This window comes from Natator depressus, chromosome 3 (genome assembly GCF_965152275.1).
Source record: "Natator depressus isolate rNatDep1 chromosome 3, rNatDep2.hap1, whole genome shotgun sequence".
NCBI lineage: Eukaryota > Metazoa > Chordata > Testudines > Cheloniidae > Natator > Natator depressus.
In genome coordinates, this window is record NC_134236.1 from 3,147,921 (window position 1) to 3,168,971 (window position 21,051).

Below are 21,051 nucleotides of genomic sequence, written 5' to 3' on the forward strand. Positions count from 1 at the left end.
ATGGGGGGGGGCAGGAGGGGTCTTTCCTGAGCCGGGGCGCGGCCGGGAGGGACGGGGCGGCTCTCGGGCGTCGTTCGGGAGAAGGGAGCTGCCAGCGCAGCGCGGCGGGAGCGGTGGCGCCCGAGCCCTGAGGTGGGACCCGGCGCGAGGCCCAGCCCCCGCCTCCCTCGCACGGGGCGCCCGGGGACCCGCTGGGCGGGGGGAGCTCCGGGATCCCCGGGGGCGGTGACAGCAGCTTGGGAGGCCTGTGGTGGGGGGTTGGGCTCGGGGGCAGGAAGGGGGGGCGGTGGCAGCAGCTTGGGAGGCCTGTGGCGGCGGGTTGGGCTCGGGGGCGGGAAGGGGGGGCAATGACAGCAGCTTGGGAGGCCTGTGGCGGGGGGGTTGGGCTCGGGGGCGGGAAGGGGGGGCGGTGGCAGCAGCTTGGGAGGCCTGTGGCGGCGGGTTGGGCTCGGGGGCGGGAAGGGGGGGCAATGACAGCAGCTTGGGAGGCCTGTGGTGGTGGGTTGGGCTCGGGGGCGGGAAGGGGGGGCGGTGGCAGCAGCTTGGGAGGCCTGTGGCGGCGGGTTGGGCTCGGGGGCGGGAAGGGGGGGCGGTGGCAGCAGCTTGGGAGGCCTGTGGCGGGGGGTTGGGCTCGGGGGCGGGAAGGGGGGGCGGTGGCAGCAGCTTGGGAGGCCTGTGGCGGCGGGTTGGGCTCGGGGGCGGGAAGGGGGGGCGGTGGCAGCAGCTTGGGAGGCCTGTGGTGGTGGGTTGGGCTCGGGGGCGGGAAGGGGGGGCGGTGGCAGCAGCTTGGGAGGCCTGTGGCGGGGGGTTGGGCTCGGGGGCGGGAAGGGGGGGCGGTGACAGCAGCTTGGGAGGCCTGTGGCTGGGGGTTGGGCTCGGCTCGGGGGGAGGGGGTGGCTGCGGGGGGCTTGCTGAAGGAGGCGGTGGTCCTGGCTGGAAGAGGCGGGGGGGGGCTGGTTGCAGGAGGGTGGCGGGCTGCGAGGGGTGGGGGCCGGCGGCAGAGCTGGGTTCTCTGGCCGGGGGAAGCTGCGGGCAGGGGTTGGGCAGCGCAGGTGGCCTGTGCTCCTGCCCCGGAGCTGATCCCCAGGACGGGTGCAGGGAGCTGAGCTCAGGGGGCAGCGGCCCCAGCTCGTCCTGCCTGGCCCGTGCATCTGCACCGATCGGATTCCGGGAGGAGGCACCGCACTGGGCGGGGGTTGTTTGTGACTAATCCGGGAAGGGATGAAGTGCCTGGATGAACAAACCAACAGCAAGAGGGGGCGGGGGGGGCATTTTAAAATGGGTCTGCCCAGAACACCGTGCAACATACTGAACCGCCCTGATCTTAAAAGAGGCATGATTATGATTGACTTGTTTTGCAATCGCACCTAAAGCTCCAGTGTTAGGCACAGTACAAGCCCACCACAACAAGACAGTCCCTCCCCCACTGGACACTAGGTTGACCTTGATGGATCTTCTGTATCTCCATTTTCTTTGGCTGTGTGTGAAGGGGGTAGCTTGCCCATCCTGAAACTTCTGAACAAACTAACTGTTGTCTTTCCCCTCCTCTGCTGCTTTAGATTTCAAAATGACTTCCATGTTGAGCCTTGCTATCAGAAGCCTCCCTGCTACCTCCACATGGGCTGTCAGATTCTGTAAGTCTTCTTCCCGTTATTAAAAAATTAAGTTGATGCCATGTAAAAGGACACTGTCAATTTAGCTGTTTTTAAAAAGTGGTTAAAAGTAGATTCAGGTGTGCCAACTGCACCCAAGTCTCCTTGACACTGTGATTTTTTTTACAACCACTTTTCCTATTTTTAAAGTGTTTTTCTCTCCTGTTGCTGTGAAAAACCCACAAACTGGTTGTACACAATGTACACAATTTTTTTCTCTAAACGTGCACTTACCATAGATTACTTGTCTAAATTTTTCCTACTATTGTAGCACATTTTAAAGTATTATAGGTAATTTTTTTTTGTCAGTAATTGTTTTGCCTCTGTGTTTTGTGTTTCAGCTGCAAGATTCTTCAGCTGCTCCCCTCTGTCACATGCTGCAGGTAAAGAGCTAAAAATCTCACTGCTGAAAGATTAAATTTGCAAGGTGCCTCCCCATCCCTGCACCTATCCCAGACAGATACAGAAACACAGTGTAATCTTCCTTTTTTTTTCGGAGTACATTTCTAAAACTATGAACATAGGAATATGTTGCCAAAATATTTTTCCAGTACATCAAAGCTGGTCTGTGAAAAGAACAAATCTACTAAATATCTGATTTTTCTCTTCTACATAAGCATATTTCATAAAGCAAGGGTGCTCATCTTACATTGCCTTATTAAAGAGAATCTAATCTTTATGCAATGAGGTTGCTTTGTAAAGAATTGTTCCCTGACTTTCCTTTTTTTAATAACAAAACTCCAATCCTTCAGACTGTAGGACTTCCTTATTTTTAGACTGGATAAAAATTCCTTTTCTGTCAGTCCCTTTCTTATGAGGACAAACAAAACTAATGTCTCTGATTTGTGTACTTATTCCTTTAATTCTTTGGCTATTCGATATGGCTCCCGATTCCCAACATATAGCAAATGTCAGTGTTTAAAATAGTCTTAAAAACTAACACCTTGCATCTCACATGTTTCTAATGTGTCAGAGATGAGTCCCAACTTTTGTTGAGAAGATATGGAGTGCAAATCCTACCATTGGCTGCAGACTATCAGAGTTGGTAGCAGGCAACTATAAAATGGCATGACACACCTTGATATCTGATACATCCTAATGTTCGGTAGAGTTTATATATCCTGCTATGTCAAGATAGTCCATATCCTATTGATATAGATTGTCGGGCTCAATGGGTAGTGATCAATGGCTCCATGTCTAGTTGGCAGCCGGTGTCAAGTGGAGTGCCCCAGGGGTCGGTCCTGGGGCCGGTTTTGTTCAATATCTTCATAAATGATCTGGAGGATGGTGTGGATTGCACTCTCAGCAAATTTGCGCATGATACTAAACTGGGAGGAGTGGTAGATATGCTGGAGGGGAGGGATAGGATACAGAAGGACCTAGACAAATTGGAGGATTGGGCCAAAAGAAATCTGATGAGGTTCAATAAGGATAAGTGCAGGGTCCTGCACTTAGGATGGAAGAATCCAATGCACCGCTACAGACTAGGGACCGAATGGCTAGGCAGCAGTTCTGCAGAAAAGGACCTAGGGGTGACAGTGGACGAGAAGCTGGATATGAGTCAACAGTGTGCCCTTGTTGCCAAGAAGGCCAATGGCATTTTGGGATGTATAAGTAGGGGCATAGCGAGCAGATCGAGGGACGTGATTGTTCCCCTCTATTCGACACTGGTGAGGCCTCATCTGGAGTACTGTGTCCAATTTTGGGCCCCACACTACAAGAAGGATGTGGATAAATTGGAGAGAGTCCAGCAAAGGGCAACAAAAATGATTAGGGGTCTAGAGCACATGACTTATGAAGAGAGGCTGAGGGAGCTGGGATTGTTTAGTCTGCGGAAGAGAAGAATGAGGGGGGATTTGATAGCTGCTTTCAACTACCTGAAAGGGGGTTCCAAAGAGGATGGCTCTAGACTGTTCTCAATGGTAGCAGATGACAGAACGAGGAGTAATGGTCTCAAGTTGCAATGGGGGAGGTTTAGATTGGATATTAGGAAAAACTTTTTCACTAAGAGGGTGGTGAAACACTGGAATGCGTTACCTAGGGAGGTGGTAGAATCTCCTTCCTTAGAGGTTTTTAAGGTCAGGCTTGACAAAGCCCTGGCTGGGATGATTTAACTGGGAATTGGTCCTGCTTCGAGCAGGGGGTTGGACTAGATGACCTTCTGGGGTCCCTTCCAACCCTGATATTCTATGATTCTATGAATGTGGAAAATGTGAAAAAAGGTGAGGGGAGAAGAACTCAACGTGCACAATTCAAGAGAGGAGGTCAGTTAATATTTGGTTCATTTTATAAAACCTAAGACCAATGGAAATATATTGGGACTTTAAAACAAAGCTTCCTCTGGAGTTTTTGCAACTCCATTGCAGCATTGGGAACCTGACAGCGAAACTGACTTTTAATGGGTTTTCCTCATCTAACCAGAGGGAAATTCAGAAAGTGAGAGACATCCTTCCTTAGGGTTGGGAACTGACGGAGCTTGTCTGGCTCTGGTACTGGGAGGTAGGATGGTCTTTGTGTAGGCAGCCCTATGGACCCTAAGAATCCCACTAGGTTGTTAGTGACAGCTGCAGAAAAGCAATAGAAAAGACTCACCACAGCCCAGAAGAAGACTTGAACCAAAGCTCAGACCATAATGGATGAGATGGTGTCCTAGCTTGGAGGACCCATACAAAAACGGGATAAACTGTAATGGCCTAGGCTTGGTAGGCCCTCCTGCCTACCAAGAGATGTCCCTGGCCAGAAAAGACTTGTGGTATTGGGTATAAGGTCCAGTTGGTGGCACAGAGTAAGGGGCTTAGGCTTTAATGTGGGTATATGCAGTTAGATACTAAAAATGGCTGCCGGGGTTCTCAAGTGCTGCTTCATTTAGCTGTTGATTGTTTTAATCCTCAGTGTCTGTGGTCCCCTGAACCATTTTGGGCCTAGTGACTCTGATTTGGGAAATAGCCCATGCTTGCCCTTGGCTTTACTCAAATAATCCACTTATAATAACATAAGTACTAGGCAGAATCTTCATACTTGCACTTTCACTTGCTTAAGCTCTCATGCTTAGCTGGATTTAAGCAGCTTTTACATCCCATGGCCCTTCTCGGTCTTCTAAATGCAGCCACTTCATATTGTTGTTTTAACAAATCATGAGACTCTTAAGCCCTGATTGCACTAGAAATGTGACCCATTGTGTCTTTTTGTTAGTTGTATATTTCTAGAACCAAGTCCAGAATGCCCCCTGGCAGTGATCAGTCGGATGTTACTGTATTGCAATATCTTACTCTAAGGGATGGGAGGTAAAGGCTGAATTTGGTGTTCAAGTAGGTGTCTTTTGTTTCTGATTACTGTGATCCAGCATTTCAAAGGCACCCTGTTGCCACAGTACCCTAGTGCTAACTGGGAACGGGAGTCAGGAATTGGATGTCTTGTTCCCAACTCTGCTGTTGGCTCACTGCATGCTCTTCAATGAATCACTTTACAGATGAGGAAACTGGGATACAGCAAAGTAAAGTGACTTGCCCAGGATCAGGCTGCATGCCATGGGGGAGACAAGAATTCAATCCAGGATTCCTAGTTACTTGATGTAGGACTTAACCACCGAAGAACATTACCCGATCTTTCTAGTAGTATTTATTTTTTAAATAAAATCTTGCTGCAGACTTGTTCAGATTCTAGCCAACAGCTGTTTAAATATTTTCTTCACAGTCCAGCCCAAGAGTAAGAAAACCTTAGCCAAAAATGGTGTGAAGAATATTGTTGTGGTCGATGGGGTCCGCATTCCATTTTTACAGTCTGGCACCTCGTAAGTATGAAAAGAAAATACCTCTTTGCTTTGGTTAATCGTATAGAAAGATTCAGGGAGAATCAGAAAGGAAAACATTGGGCTTGGTATATTTGTACTGCTCTAACTGCTTTCACTTCATGCAGTGCCTGATGTTGGCTTGCTCAGTGTTCGGACATTTGTAGCTACTCTTACTCCTAATAGGAAAGAGTAATGAATGTAATACCTGCAAAGAGTTTAACAACTTGTTTTTCTGATCTTTACTGGGTTGATCATCTTGGTGGTTTGTTTTGGTCCCTTCCTTCTTGTATTGTGTTTTTAATCTTGACAAGGTCACTGGTTGCTGTTATACAGGTGAAACTATATGTGAGCCCTGCTACATATTACAAACTTGAAGGGGTTGGGCATTCCAAAGTTATCTGATTTTCCCCAAGAGTTAGAATACAGATCTTGAAACTCCACTGTTCCTTGACAGGGATTAGCACCAGCTAAAAGATTGCAATCAACTAAGGCTGTAGCTGCAACCATGTGGTCCTTATGTTAGGCAGAGGTGATCTAGTGGTTCCTCTCTTCTTTGTAATAACTGTAAGGAAACTGGCATAGTCAGTGTGACAGTCTGGCTCGGGAAAGGAGAGAATATATTCTGATGAGAACTGAGGATGAATTACTAAATAATACAAAGAAAACCCTGTGTATATTGGGATGTGTAAGGGCTGGGTTGGGATGTTTGGTTCTCTAGGCTTGACATATGACCACTGTTCACAGTAAGTAACGTTCAGCCCAACAGATCTGTCTTCACATGCCATTCACGTTACTGCGCCTATGATTGAAAACTGCTTCCAGGACCCAGGCATAGTCCAGTAGCAGCAGCAGGAGTGAAAAACTACATCAGATGATTGTTAGAAACCTGTTACTTAATGCCATTAACTTCGTAGCTGAATCAGGGTCATTATTAACGCTTCCCTACGGTAAACAGGGGATGGAGTTTCGACTTTTGCTGTTGCTATATCTTGTTTCAGGATTTTCCTTAATACAGCAGTTGTACGTTGATTTTTCACATATAGACACCTTTGTCTCCACAAACCAAGGCTGTGAAATGGCCATTTTTAAGTGAAGAGGCTCCATGATTGCTCATCCGTTGCCATACTGTGTCTGGTCTATTAATATATACTCTGAATGGTGTGATAAAATAACTTCAGGGATTATTTTGTAAATCTATCTGTCTTAACTTCCAGATATGCAGATCTGATGCCGCATGACTTGGCCAGAGCCTCGCTGCAGTGAGTAAACAAGAATTGAGTGGAAGAGGAGCTCAGAAAGCTAGCTGGCCCTGGGGTTTTGTGCTGGGAGGTTGATTTAGTGCTGATAATAATGCTGGGAACCAGGGTTCCTAGGTTGTATTCCCTGCTTTGTCACTCAACTATGTGACCAAGGACAAGTCATTTCACCACTGTACCTCAGGTTACTTATGTGCAAAATGGTGATACTACTGAGAAGGAAGGCACTGTCTAAGTGCATGGTAGGGGGACGTTGTGTCATCTTCCTGGCCAACTCTGCTTCAAATGATCTACTATTGAATGTGTTTGGCGCTGTATAATACGAAAAATGAACGGTGAGCAAATTGGGACAGTGACTGAGACCCAGGGAAAGCTACCTTAGTAGTGTGTGTGTTTCTCCTCTCTCATTTCATCCCTCTTCTCTCTGATGCCTTCTCCAGCCTACAGTTTGACAGTGTTTGCATGTCCTGTGGGAAAGGAGGGTCACTAGGAGGGATTTGAACGAGGGAAGATGGGGTTCTGGCACCTTGGGAGGTCATTCCTTACTTACCTCTGGGGGCAGCGTGGAAGAAGGTGTGAAGGCAGGAATTTGGGGCATGGGGGGAGGAGTTTGTCAAGGCTGGCATTGTTGATGGGCAGTGGGAACATGCTGCTGAAAGAGTTGAGGTCCGAGATGAAGGCTAGGTTGGAGTCATGCCAAGCCTTGGCTGTGAGGTTGATGCAGTAGCCAAGGGGGAGCCAGAGGAGAGATTCATAGAGTATTAGGGTTGGAAGAGTCCTCCGGAGGTCATCTAGTCCAATCCCCTGCTCAAAGCAGGACCAACACCAACTAAATCATCCCAGCCAGGGCTTTGTCGAGCCAGGCCTTAAAAACCTCTAAGGATGGAGATTCCACCCCCTCCAGAGGTTACCCATTCCAGTGCTTCACCACCTGCCTAGTGAAATAGTGTTTCCTATTATCCAATCAAGACCTCCCGCACTGCAACTTGAGACCATTGCTCCTTGTTCTCAGTGGTGGCAGATGACCGAACAGCCTAGCTCCATCCTCTTTGGAACCCGCATTCAGATAGTCAGTCTGATTGACTGGCAGCGTGCAAACAGTGCACTTTATATTCACGGACTGCAGGCTGATGTTAAGTGGTGTGCACTGGGCACTTGGATTTGGTAGTAGCATTAGTAAGTTGCCATAGGGACCTCTACCTGCATCATGTTTACTCTTACCTTTTACATGATGGTTTGAGGAAGTCAGAATTCAAATTTGTGTTTATTTTAGTTTTATATATATATCCCTGCAATGGGGTGCAGAGGTGTATAGGCTTGTTTGTATGGATATCCTGGAGCATTTGTACACAGTATTTTCTATGGAAATATGAAAAAATTGCTGCTTGTCTTCTGTGTATCCCTGTAGAAGCAGTAGGTGTTCAGACACTGAGGGGTAGCCTGGCTTGACATCTGACTCCCTCTTCTCTCCCCGAGTTTTGACTTGAGGCTGCCCCAAGCTGAGGAAGAGAGGTAGTAACCACTTGAGCATTGGGGGGATGGGGACGACTGTTATTGAAGAAGAAGTGGAGTTTCCCTGTTTTATTTTGAATCCATTTCCACTTGATGATCACAGCTCTTTCTGTGGGCAGCTATATATTCAACCTCAACTCTGAATTAGGGAAGCATGCTCGCTGTTGTCCCTGTTTTGCAGGTTAGCTTTTGAAATTGGGTGCCTGGGGACCTTGGCAAAGTTACCACTTTATTCGTTAGTGCAGATTTTCTTGTCTGACTTCTTCTCTCAGAGGGTTGCTGAACCGGACCAACGTCCCGAAGGAAGTTGTTGATTACATTGTTTATGGCACAGTTATCCAGGAGGTGAAAACAAGCAATGTTGCTAGAGAGGTGGGTTAAATGAAGCAGGTATTCTGTAAAGCTGGTTTAAACAGCTAACCTGAGTGAACTAACCCCTATGAAAGAATCAGTTCATCACTGCTCCTTGTGGATTGGGAAAATATGCCAGTCACACTGTGTTGTGCTTCAAGTAATTAAATGGCGCTCCCATCCTGTTAAAATCATAAATCTACCCTGTCATTTCTAATAGTGTGCACTGTGAAATCCCTCCCGGGGGATTACCAGAAAAGCAGGACCCTGGTAAGGGATGATTAATCATTCTGCTTGAACTGTCCACTTGGGATCAAGCTCTGGTTTGCCAGAAATACTTGATAACACTACAATATTTTTTGAAAAATAAAGCTGGTCGAACCAAGATGCAGCATTTGAGTGCTCTGGAGAGTGCCAGCTTAGCTGCTTTTCCTGGTGGCAGATGTAAAGAGAGAAGTGACTATATATAATACAGGGAAAAGAGTGTAGAGATCTGGTACTGTAAAGCCATCTCCATAACATTAGACATGATTCTGCTCTAATCAGCCTAGCTTCTGAAACCTCAGCTGGTGTTCTGCACAGCAGTCAGTGCCATTCCACCAAAAAGGATCCCACCTAAAACTTAATTTCTCCTAACGCGCTTGTTATTACCAGTGCTGCTCAGATTCAATCAGCAGTTTATTTTGGTATGTGCAAGTGTTTTCTTTGACCTCCTGTCAGTCAGCTGAGACTGGTTTAATTTTAACTTCCAGAGAAGGTTTGAACTTTAAACTAGTTGGCCATGTGTCAGTTAAGGTGTGTCGTCTTATGGCAACACGTACTCCAGAATAGTTATTCTTTTGTGACACAGGCCTCCACTCCCTGCTCTGTTAAAGCTTGTTGTCATTCCCATTATACATCCTTACTTTCAGGAAAGCTTGGTCTGCCGCAAACATTTAATGTTCAGTTGTATGTAAATTACAGCTTGTATTCTACTGCAGTGTATTCAAGTTCTCAAACAAAGTTACATTCATTTTCTTGCATCTATAAATAATAGATGACAGGGTGAAGCAAAAGTTTTCAGAAATACAGTGCTGTGTTGCGTAAGAGGAATTTGTCTGTTCATTTAAGGTCTGCCGATGGTTGCCTGTGTAGTTTGATAAAGAGCTTTGAGAGACAGGCAGCAGACCAGCTCTCTGCTTGCAATAGAAGGAAAATTCCTCATAGTGAACGCGTGCAGAATGCCCTACCTCAGCTGTGTAGGTGGAAACTTGACACGTGTGCAACTTAAATTCTGCAAAGATGTCTGGCATTTAATGTTTCAAGAAGCACGCACTGCGAGGTCGAGCTGGTGGGGTTTTTTAATCATTATTTTGTGTTGCCCATAGGCTGCCTTGGGAGCTGGCTTCTCGGATAAAACTCCAGCCCACACAGTCACTATGGCTTGCATCTCTTCAAACCAAGCTATGACCACAGGTATGTTGGCTGAAAGAACAGGTAGTAGATTAGAAGATGGCATTAGCAGCCTGTCTTCTCTTCCCCGGTCCTACCTGCACATCTTAATGAACACAGTTAAGTGTCTGGAGGAGGCTTAGATGGGGGGCCTCTATTGAACCACTGGTTCAGTAAAATTTAGCAGAGATTTTTGAAGTACGTGTTCCAGGCCTTCAAACTGAAAGGTAAAGACCTGAACTTGACAAAGTTGTAGCCTTTTATGCTAACATCACCTTCAGTGTAGCCCAAATTGAGCAAAAATTGAAGATCCAGGTTTCTACCCCAAATTGAGCGATATTGTTGCCTCAATTTCTTGCATGAAAATAGTGGGAAGTAGAAGCAAAATTACAGAACACAGGAGAATATTTAGAATATTGTTTATTTTGTCAAAATCAGAAAAAAAAAAGTTTTGAATTTATAGAAATGAAACATTTCAGTAGACCTGAAACAAAGGTTTTTTGGAGTTTCATTTTGTGAAAAACTTTGATTAGAGATGTTTCTGTTGGTTGCATCTGCTCCTGAGAAATCCTTGATTAGTTGTTGCTTCTCTTCAGTAAGTGAAAGTATTTCAGCTTCTTTTAAAGAACTCCACCCACGCTTCTGATCTTCTCCATCGCTTCCTGTAGGTGTCGGTCTGATTGCATCTGGCCAGTGTGATGTGGTGGTAGCTGGTGGTGTGGAGTTAATGTCGGATGTTCCAATTCGTCACAGCAGGAAGATGAGGAAGACTTTGCTCTCCCTTAACAGGGCCAAGACCTTGGGCCAGAGACTGGCACTGGTTGTTAAAATCCGTCCTGATTACTTTGCCCCAGAGGTAAATCTCCTCCTTTCCGTCTCTCAGTAGGCGTCTAGGGTTCTCAATTCTGTCCTCCTTTGTAGTTTGCCATTTGATAGCCACTTGTAAAATAACACACACTCTAGGGGAAAGGAATATAATTTTGCCCCTGTGGAGAATTCAACATGGTGACGGTTAATTGGGGGTGTAGACTGTGGTTCTTCTGCATCATGCCACCTGCCTAGGTGTAGGCTGAGATTTCAATGAATTAGCATAGCTCCTAAAATTCTTTGAGGAACTACAGGTTTCAGAGTAGCAGCCGTGTTAGTCTGTATTCGCAAAAAGAAAAGGAGTACTTGTGGCACCTTAGAGACTAACCAATTTATTTGAGCATAAGCTTGTGCTCAAATAAATTTGTTAGTCTCTAAGGTGCCACAAGTACTCCTTTTCTTTTTGAGGAACTACGTATGGCTTTTGCCTACATGGTTCCCTGACAGTCAGGCTAGCACTTAGTGAGCTTCACCAATTTAAACTTCAAAATACCTCTTTTCCCAACTCACTGAACTGTAGCATAGAAGGCTTACTGAAGACATTAAAATGTGTAACGGTGACACTTACCCTACCAGCCTAAATACCGTGCAGTTCGTCTTGACCTTCGGAAACTCTTAGAACCTGGAGTTTGAGGGACAAAGTGAATTGCTCTTCAAGCTAGTAGTGACACGTTGGGTGCATTTTCAACACACTGAATACAGAGGAAAGCATTCCCCTCCCGCTGTTGATGGGATTGTGCATCTGACTGACACCTCCTAAATACAAAATCCATTTATTCTCCAGAGCCCAATCCTGCAGGATACTGAATGCTTTCGTAATAGGTGAGAAAGGACAGCCTGCCCATTTAGATAGTGTTCTCTCCACTTTGTGATGTAAAGGGAGCCCCTCCACCTGCTCTCATGGTCGGAGAAAAGGTGACTTGTAAAGTGGTGGAAAAGGGTTTTATTCACAGTGAATGATTTGAAGGCTCCTGCAGTTCTGTCCTCACCAGAGAGGCTATTTTTGCGCACATACTAGTAATAGAGAATCCTTTATCTTCATTTAATGGTACAAGTGCAGAGACTCAAAGTGCAGTTGAGAGATAAGAGACCCAGGTTTGAATGCTGCAGACTCCCAGAACGGGAAAATAGCTAAGCCCTTTCGTTTGCAGTTTAAACCAATTTTTACTGAAAAATTCTCGGGTTTTACAAAAAATATTATTCAATCTTTTTCTGATTTTTTTCACCCTACTTTTGTATCATTCAAATAGATAAAAATAACTTTTTATTAGGAAAATACAATACATGGCATGAGATATACGTATTATGATGATACATTAGTCTGTGTATATATGCAAAGCTGCCTGTTGAAGTACGGCTCTGTATTAGTCTAGAAGATACACAATAAACAGGCACGCACGCAAGCTCTGAAGTGCATGTGCGTCTGAACGTACGGATGAATCTCACACCACCATGTACGCATTTCAAGCTGTTAGCAGATAACGGTTTAAAGATTTGACCCACTAAAATGGGAAGAAAACGAAAATCAGTCTCAAAATACGTTTCCGAACACAAGGAAGTATTTGAAAGTTTTTAAAAAAACAAAAACAGGAGAAAAGGATGAAGTTGAGTAAATGCACTGCAAATGGTGTGACTCAGTTATTAAATGTAAATATTTACAGGCTAATAACTCTAAGTCTACAACAGTAAACTGTTTATTCAGATGAAAACTTTTATTTGGGGATTAGAGAGGTATTGTTTTCTTAACTCTGAGGTGGCGTGTTTTGAGTGCTGTTGTAGTTCTGCAGCAAACCGCATTGAACGAAATTCAAAGCATTAATCCACTGAATACTTTCTTCCCCGTCTTTCCGTCCACCAAAACAAACCCCGATATTTACCCAGAAAAATTATGAATTGTTTTTTGCACTGATTTTCCCCTGTTTGTGGTGTTGTGGTAATAAACTCTGATAAATTCCTGGGAAAAATTAAAATAAAAACTGAAAATGAAGGGCCCTAAAAATAGCACATCCAGCAGCGTGGGAGTCTTGGCTCACGTGTGTGAATGAAGCTGTCATCCGTTTTCTCAGGATGGAGGAGGACTAAATCCTAAATAAGGGATGACTTGAATTTGGCCCACTTGTGTAGCATACTACTTCCTATGGAGGTGTGGGCTACGGAGGCTGCAGGCCCCAGCATGCATTGCTCTGAGCAGCCTGGCCTCGCTTCATTTTGGGGCCTGTAGTCTCTCTGGTCTGCAGCTCTATATTAAATACAAGGCCAGCTGCTACCTTCCTCATTGTATGCAACTTGGGACCAGTCCTCAAGCCCCTGGCAAGTGGCCTTTACTCGGTCAAAGTTTGGGCATTCCTGTGGTTCAGAAATGGGGATTCCTCTAGTTTATTTGATCTTAGTGGATCTTAGTAGGATAATGTTCATTATTTGTGTAAAGTTAATCGCTCTGTTTTATAAATGGAGGACTTCAAGGATTTACATGTGTGAAACGTAACCAAGTATTAAATTCCAGTGGTGTAGTATAGTTTGGTGCCCACAACCACCATTGGAACAGATGGTATTTACATATGCTTACCTTGTGCTTCCTTTTCTTCTAGCTCCCAGCGGTAGCAGAGTTTTCTACCAGTGAGACCATGGGACACTCAGCAGACCGGTTGGCTGCTGCCTTTGCTGTCTCCCGTGTAGAACAAGATGAGTACGCCCTCCGTTCCCACACTTTGGCCAGGAAAGCCCAGGATGAGGGGCTGCTCACTGATGTGATACCCTTCAAAGTGCCAGGTAAAAGCCGTGTGTTCTAATGCTGACCCAAAATAGTGCCACTCCCTTTATAAGGGAAAGTGGCCAGGGCCCAGGTCATGGAGTTCTGTATCTCTCAGCACACTTTCACTCCTCAGCAGTGTCAAGTCTATTTAAAACCTTTAATTTACAACCTGTCCCTGCACAAGAAAGTAGTGATCCAGGAGCATGTGTCCTTGCTGAGTCTGTGATCTAAATCTTGAAGCACCCTACTCCATATCCCTGCTTATTTGGTGATTATTGCCTTAGTACGGGGCAGATCACAGGTGAGGAATCCTCCTGCTCCTTGTATCAAAGACTTAACAAGCAACAAGGTACACCACAGGGAAGCGTGTTTTTGCAAGGAATCACAAGTCCAGTTTAAAAACAAGCCTAGTAAAAGTGCCAGTGTGATGAAGCACATGCCAGCTGTGCTCCTTAGAAAGCTCATTTCAGAAAATCATCAATTTGAAAGAAGCAGAATTTTTTCAATACTCAAGACCTGTTCCCTTAACACTAAACTGTTTTGGCAAGAAATCAAATAAAATGAATGACACCTCCCTTCTTTCCTTGCATTCCTTTTTCCATGGAAAATAGAACTTTCTCTCGCTCTTACTCGCTCTCTCTCGAGTTCTTTTCTGCAAAGTGGGGTATGATACCCACTTCCTTCTAGAAAGAAAAGGAGGACTTGTGGCTTCCTTCTGAAGTTAATGCTGTGTTTTAACAGGCAAAGATACAGTCATCAGAGATAATGGAGTCCGTCCTTCTTCAATGGAGCAGATGGGTAAACTGAAAGCTGCTTTTGTCAAACCTTATGGGACTGTCACAGCTGCCAACTCCTCCTTCCTGGTAACGTACACCGCCATCCATTTGGGTAGCAATATGTGAGACTGGTCTATTTTTCTACCTATTGCAGCTACCTAGACTACATTTCTGTGACGTTAACGCTACTGTGACTTCGTTGGCTTTTCTATAATGTCATCCACTTTAAGTTGCAAAGTGACACTTGCATTTTCTCTTAAACAACTTTTAATTTAGCAAACCCCCGAAATAAAAACAAAAGGTTCGTTGTAAACACTTGAGGCTGTTTTACCTGTTGGCTTCGTTATACTTGCCCTCAGAAGAGGACAGGGGAAGATTTCCCAAGGCACAAATGGGAGTTACACACCCAATTCCCAGTGACTTAGGCACCCGACTTCATTCAAACTGCCCTTTATGCCTTTGAAAGTCTCCCCCAGAATGCACGAGGTCTGTGTCCTGTCCCCATGTGCAGCACAGAGGAGGTGCTCTCGTGTTTAGATCCTGTTCACGTTTTGCAATAACTGCTCCTTTCTTTGTGCTACAAGTAACGCTGGGGCTTCACAAGTAACAACAGCGTTTTCTGCCTGGAGTTCCCGGGAACTTGCTGGGGTCCGATAGTACTTTAGGACTGACCCCGCTTGAAATATTGGCATGTAAGGGACACTGCATACAGCAGAGCTGAGGGTTAACTTGGGAACACATTCTCCTGTTGAGACCGCATACAATCGATGCATCAAGGACACTGTGCTGTAAAATATTAGTGTTTAGTTTTGCAAACATGAACCAATTACAGTGCTGTGAAACTCAGACTATGCAAGCACTGTAGTTGCCAAAATGGCACCCACGCGCAAAATTCACCGGCCACCATTCTGCCAAAAATGAATTTACTAAAGAGCCGCATCTGTGTATGCTATGGCTATCACAGCAGCCGTACTGGTTTGGCCAGCCCACTCATAGGTCGTCTTATCCATCTGCCTCAACCAGTGCTGCAGTGCTCCCTACGGTGTATTTTACCTAGTTCTTTATCCCAAGTGTTGGGGCTTCTACCGGTTTTCTTGGGAGCTTGTCCGTTCCACAGCCTAATGGATTAGAAGCAGATACGTGTGACTTGTAATGTAACTTTCTGGTGGATGGTTACAGATAAGTTTATAGAGCAGCATTTGTATTTACACTCTTGTGTATTTTGTTTGTTTGTACTATGATAGTGTCTGCTACAGCAACCGGGGCCCTGTACAAACACTTAGAGACTTGCCGCCTTTGCATGGTGTGGGTGCTCTGTGAGTAATTGCCTAACTGAGTTTGTCTGGCTGTTTCAGACGGATGGTGCTTCAGCAGTTCTGATAATGTCTGAGGAGAAGGCTCTGGCGATGGGATATAAACCAAAGGCCTACCTAAGGTAGAAGGAACCGTTCCATCTGGTTTCTGAAAGCTGGTCTTGCTTTTGTTTTCTGTTCTGGTACTAATGGTGCTTTTCTTGTGCAGGGATTTTGTGTACGTGTCCCAGGATCCAAAGGACCAGCTCCTGCTGGGGTAGGTCATGGCTTATGGACAGCACAGTCAAACACTTAGCATTGCTGGACATTATCAGTTACTATCACTAAATGCTTCACTTCCTGTAGAATGTGTGAGCGTTTAGTTAGGCGCGTCACAGCCAGACAAAGATCTGGGCCCTGCCTCAAAGCACTGAGAAAAGTCTGAGTACATGACATGATGCAACAAATGGAGGTGACTAAGAATAGGGAAGAGCTGAGGCGGGGATTACAGTAATACAGTTATATGGGTACTCAGGCATGTGTATGGCACGGTGTTGCCGCAGGTTATTGATACATGTGGCAGTATTAAGCTGCCATAGCCATCCAAGAAACAAGTCACAAGACTTTGCACTGGAATAAATTGCCCAGGGAGGTTGTGGAATCTCCATCACAGATTTTTAAAGCAGGTTAGACAAACACCTGTCAGGGATGATCTAATACTTAGTCCTGCCTTGAGTGCAGGGGGCTGGACTAGATGACCTCTCAAGGTCCTTTCCAGTCCTACAATTCGATGATTCATTAGTGTTGATGTTAGCATACATCTCAAGACTTGGAGAATTTGATGTGATTAAAATCCAGCTAATTGGATTTGATGTCTGGACTTGCCAGACTTGCACACGAAACCAAAAGAGGTCAATTAACTTTAGAAATGGGGTGAAATGCTCATCTTCACCTGCCTAACGCATCTCTGTATGGGGTGGTAGTGACTTTTGGGTTGTACATCAGTTTAAGTGGGAGAGGCTGAAAGCTTCGTGAGCGCTTACTTGTTTGGCATCTTAAACGCTGCAGCTCCATTTTGAGAGCGAGGAGGATGTAATAGGGATCGTAGTGAAGGAAGCGGGGAGGAGTCCATGGAATACATGCATTAATGTCACTTGCTTTTCTGACTCTTTAGGCCAACGTATGGTACTCCCAAGGTGTTGGAGAGGGCTGGTCTAACAATGGCCGATATTGATGTGTTTGAATTTCACGAAGCTTTTGCTGTAAGTATCTGCACAGGAACATGCATGGAAGAGGTAACACACCAATGTGTCTTGGGTTGCAGATCTGGGTTCTCCTGCGTAAGATCTATAGCAAGGATATTTCCTCTGGTTTTATATCAGGAGTGGAAAGAGCTCTGTTACTCGGTTTCCTTCATCGGGTGGAGGGTTTTCTATGTGCACGCTATGAGTTTGTACATGAACAGTTAGTCTGTGCTGAGGTGCTCTGTGCAGACAGCTTATTCAGCTAATCAGAGGCAACATTTTTCTCTAAGGTGTCATCTGGCTGGGACAAGGCTCATGCAAATGATGCTCCTTTGAGCCCTTTGTGTACAACCAGCTGTGTTGATCCTTCTTGATCACTGACTAGTTTTAGGAAACTAAGATACTCCTAACTTGTTCGTGCTCCACCATATACAGTAAAAGCTTTTCTATCTGGCATGTTGGGATAGTTGGGAATGGGGGGTGCCGGTAAGTGAAAAATGCTACTTAACTAAGAGGGAGGGAGTTTGGGTGCAGGAGGGGGCTCAAGGCAGGGGGTTGGGGTTTCAGGGTGCCGGATCCAGGAGAGGGGAGGGCACTCACCTTGGGCAGCTCCCCACAAGCAGCGACCTGTCCCTGCCACTCCTAGTCGGAGGCGTGGCAGGCGGTGCTGCCCCTGCCCCGAACGCTGGCTCCGCAGCTCCCATTGGCTGGGAACCACGGCCAATAGGAGCTGCGGGGGCGGCACCTGTGGGCGGAGGCAGTGCGCAGAGCCGCCTGCTGAGCCTCTATCTAGGAGCAGCAGGGACATGTTGCCGCTTCTGGGGAGCCATGTGGAGCCAGGCAGGCGCCAGCCAGACTATAAACTGGACTTTCTATGAAGATTAGAAATGCTGGTTTATAGAACTTTCCAGTTGGTATCAGGCTGGATAACACAGCTTTTACTGTACTTCATTCTATGTCTGCTGTAGTCCTTGAGTCTTTCCCCTCTCCCTTCTAGGGGCAGATTTTGGCTAACTTCAAAGCTATGGATTCGGATTGGTTTGCACAAAACTACATGGGCAGAAAGTCTAAGGTAAGGACATAATGAGGAAGCAGGTTTTAAGGTCAGTGTTGCTTTTGTAATTTTAATTCCTTGCTGTAAAAACATATCAGAACGGCATAGCAGTTCTAAGGCCTGTATTATGTTTATACAAGGGAGAAATTCTCAGTTTCCTAAAAATCAATAATTTGGTTCAGTTCTTCCTAGTTTGAGGAGCTGTAGCTACTCTGACGTGACCTCTGGCACTTCAGCACAAAGAGAAGGCAAAGACCCTAGAGCTGTGCGGCTAACGTTTCTCAGTAGAAATGATAGGTGAGATGAAACCACTGTCCTCTCGCAGCTAACTGGCTGTAGATGGCGTCCTATCACCATAAAGCCTCGCATTTGCTTACATTTCAGTGAAACACAAATGTAAACTCTAGGGAGCGCGCCAGCAGCAGAGACTAGCTGGCCTAGTAGGTCTCTTCACATGACCCAACATGGAGATCAGGGACTGATCATATGCGGCGGGAAGGACTCGGAGGGAGCGGGACAGGCTCCTTGGAGGCAGAGGTTGGCAAACCTGTTCCTTTGGTTTGTTCTTGCAGGTTGGAGCCCCGCCTCTGGAGAAGTTCAATAAGTGGGGTGGCTCCCTGTCTCTGGGGCACCCTTTTGGTGCCACTGGCTGCCGGTTAGTAATGACTGCGGCTCACAGGCTGAAGAAGGAAGGAGGGCAGTACGGTGTGGTAGCTGCCTGCGCTGCGGGAGGACAGGTAACGCTGCATAGGCTTGCTAGCATTGTGACCTCTGCTGGGAAGGGCAAGAATTCCTCTCTTCCTCTTGGTACCAAGAAGTCCTGTCTTGTGTACGTCGGACATCAGTGCGGCTTTGAAGTTTGTTACCATCAGGTGGCCTTAATATTGTCCAGGCAGCTGGGCTAAGGAGCCAGCCAGGCTTGCTTTTGCAGCATTTCAGTGCTGTCTGAGAGTGACCGTGATTTGGTGGCCGGTGCTCCATGTCCCTGTTGATATAGGATGAAAGGGAGGAATGATTCAAACACCCTTCTTTACTCTGCTGTGGTTTTGGCGGTGGTGGTTTTCACTATCTCATGAACCCTGAGGATCTTACTGAAGTCTGGCTTGTTAGGTTCCATCTCCCCGTGTAAGGAACAAGAACCTCTGTCTGAAAAAGCCAGATACCACCTGCTTTCCAGTGGTACTTGGAAAGCTCTAGAGAAGTATTACACCTATTGTTGTTAGGCAGTTGTGGTTAGCAGCAATAGATTGGGTTTCTCAGTAACTTGAGAGGTCACAGCCAGACCAGTCCTATCCTCAGTAAACCAATCTAAAGAGGGCTAGCTGAGACTCTCTGTGGAGCTGCGTAATCATTCTAATTTGGGCGAGGAGGACGCTCCTGAGTAGCCTGCGGCATACTTTCTAATCCCATCCCCTGAAAGGAAAGTATTGCCTCGTGCAGAGCTTCAGGAACGGCACCAGATAATCCAACCGATGTCTGTGGCGTGCTGCCACTGAGTAAACGCCTGCTGTTAATCTCTTCCAGTTCCTACAATATGACTAACATCCTTTGGAAATGAAGCTCTTCTGGTGGCTTGTATGTTTACTACAGATAGTGCCTTTCAGACTAAAGTAACCATGCTTTGCTTCTCCATTTCAGGGCCATGCAATGATTGTGGAACTTTACCCGCAGTAAGAGGACAAGGAACTGCTGAATGGAATTGGACCTGTCCTGTGCCAGGCAATGCCATTTCAATGCACTAATAACATATCTGTGATCCTTCTTGAAAAGGATTTCTGGTGGCCTTTGTAAATATCTTCTCGTTACCCCGTCAGTGATCTGGAACAAATTAACGCTCTGTCGAATACACCACCAAACAGTTAGCGTGGCTCTTAGGCCTGTCAGGGGTCCTGCAGTTAACCAGAACTTCACGGTAACTCTTTATAAACAGGGTTTGTCTTATGGAAGAAATGAGTAATGCAGTCTGGGAATGTGAAGAGTTGTTTTAAAACAGAGAATTGCCAAGTATTTAGTGTGTCCATCTACAGCCTCTTAGGCTCAACTGCCCAGTTAGGGATGTGGCTTATTAAAGAGGAGATGCAATCTGAGTTGGATGAGGTGGTGTTTCTAAAGGATGGTGCAGAGTACAAACCGCATTGGGAAGTCACTATAACTGCTTGAGATACTTGTCAGCCTTAATAAACCAGAGAAGAAGTTGAAGACTGGGCAGGTTTTTTTTTGTCTTCCCTTGATTTATTTACACTGACACTGATGGTTTCAAGCACTACGTACTCTGAGGCTTGTCTGCTTGGAGCCATCACCAGGCTATTCTGGGCTCTTGAAAATAGGAGTAAAGGGCTCCACACAATTTGCCCCAGAATCCACACTGTGCTGCAGAATTGTGCTCCAGAATCAAACGCTAAGAAAGAAACTGAATATGTTTATATGAAACTGTCCCTATCCAGCTTCCCCCAGGGCAGCTTAGTTCCATGTTTTAATACAAAAGTCTGCAGTACATTGAACCATGAAGGAAAAAAATAGGAGCGATGTAAGAATTTGAATTCAGTATCAAATTGTTTCTTGGTTACATTGTCTGCTGTCAGCCATGCAGATGAGCGGCGCTCTCCAAACCAGGGTTATGGGAGGATTCATCTCACATCAGCCTATTTCTGTTGGTAAGAGAGACAAGCTTTCAGCCCCACAGAGCTCTTCTTCAGACAATAATCTGTTCCACTCTGGATTTTGCTGGGCCGCTGGGAGTACCTTTCCCAGACCTGTGTGGCTCTAAAGCTTGTCACTCTCAGCAGCAACAAAACTCGGTCCAGTAAAAGATGTGGTCTCCCCCACCGTGTCTCTCCAATATGCTGGGACTGACATGGCTAGAACTACGCTGCATGTGTCCCATCAACCTGTAACTTTGGGCTTGGTTTTTTCTGTCTTATGCTTAAAATTCTCAGGTCATTAAACAGAACAGGGCTTGTTCCGTTTGCAACTGTGAGGGCACAGACTTTTCTAAAACAGTTTTGACTAAACAATGACATTTTCCCTAGTTTCCTTGTATAAAGGAAAGGGGCGCGGCAGGTCTTACTTTGAAT

At 46.0% G+C, this 21,051-nt stretch overlaps 1 protein-coding gene across 1 annotated transcript; it reads left to right on the forward strand.

The window, feature by feature from the left end:
* Window positions 1-12: 12 nt before the first annotated feature.
* HADHB (hydroxyacyl-CoA dehydrogenase trifunctional multienzyme complex subunit beta) lies at window positions 13-20,176 on the forward strand. The gene is made up of 16 exons (XM_074947320.1): window positions 13-132; window positions 1,560-1,634; window positions 1,994-2,035; window positions 5,346-5,442; window positions 6,657-6,701; window positions 8,483-8,582; window positions 9,929-10,016; window positions 10,661-10,848; window positions 13,448-13,628; window positions 14,353-14,474; window positions 15,743-15,822; window positions 15,909-15,956; window positions 16,854-16,941; window positions 17,921-17,995; window positions 18,550-18,714; window positions 19,616-20,176. Exons 2-16 carry the CDS (start codon window positions 1,568-1,570, stop codon window positions 19,649-19,651), a joined length of 1,422 nt encoding a protein of 473 aa, XP_074803421.1. The 5' UTR covers window positions 13-132; window positions 1,560-1,567; the 3' UTR covers window positions 19,652-20,176.
* Window positions 20,177-21,051: the final 875 nt, after the last annotated feature.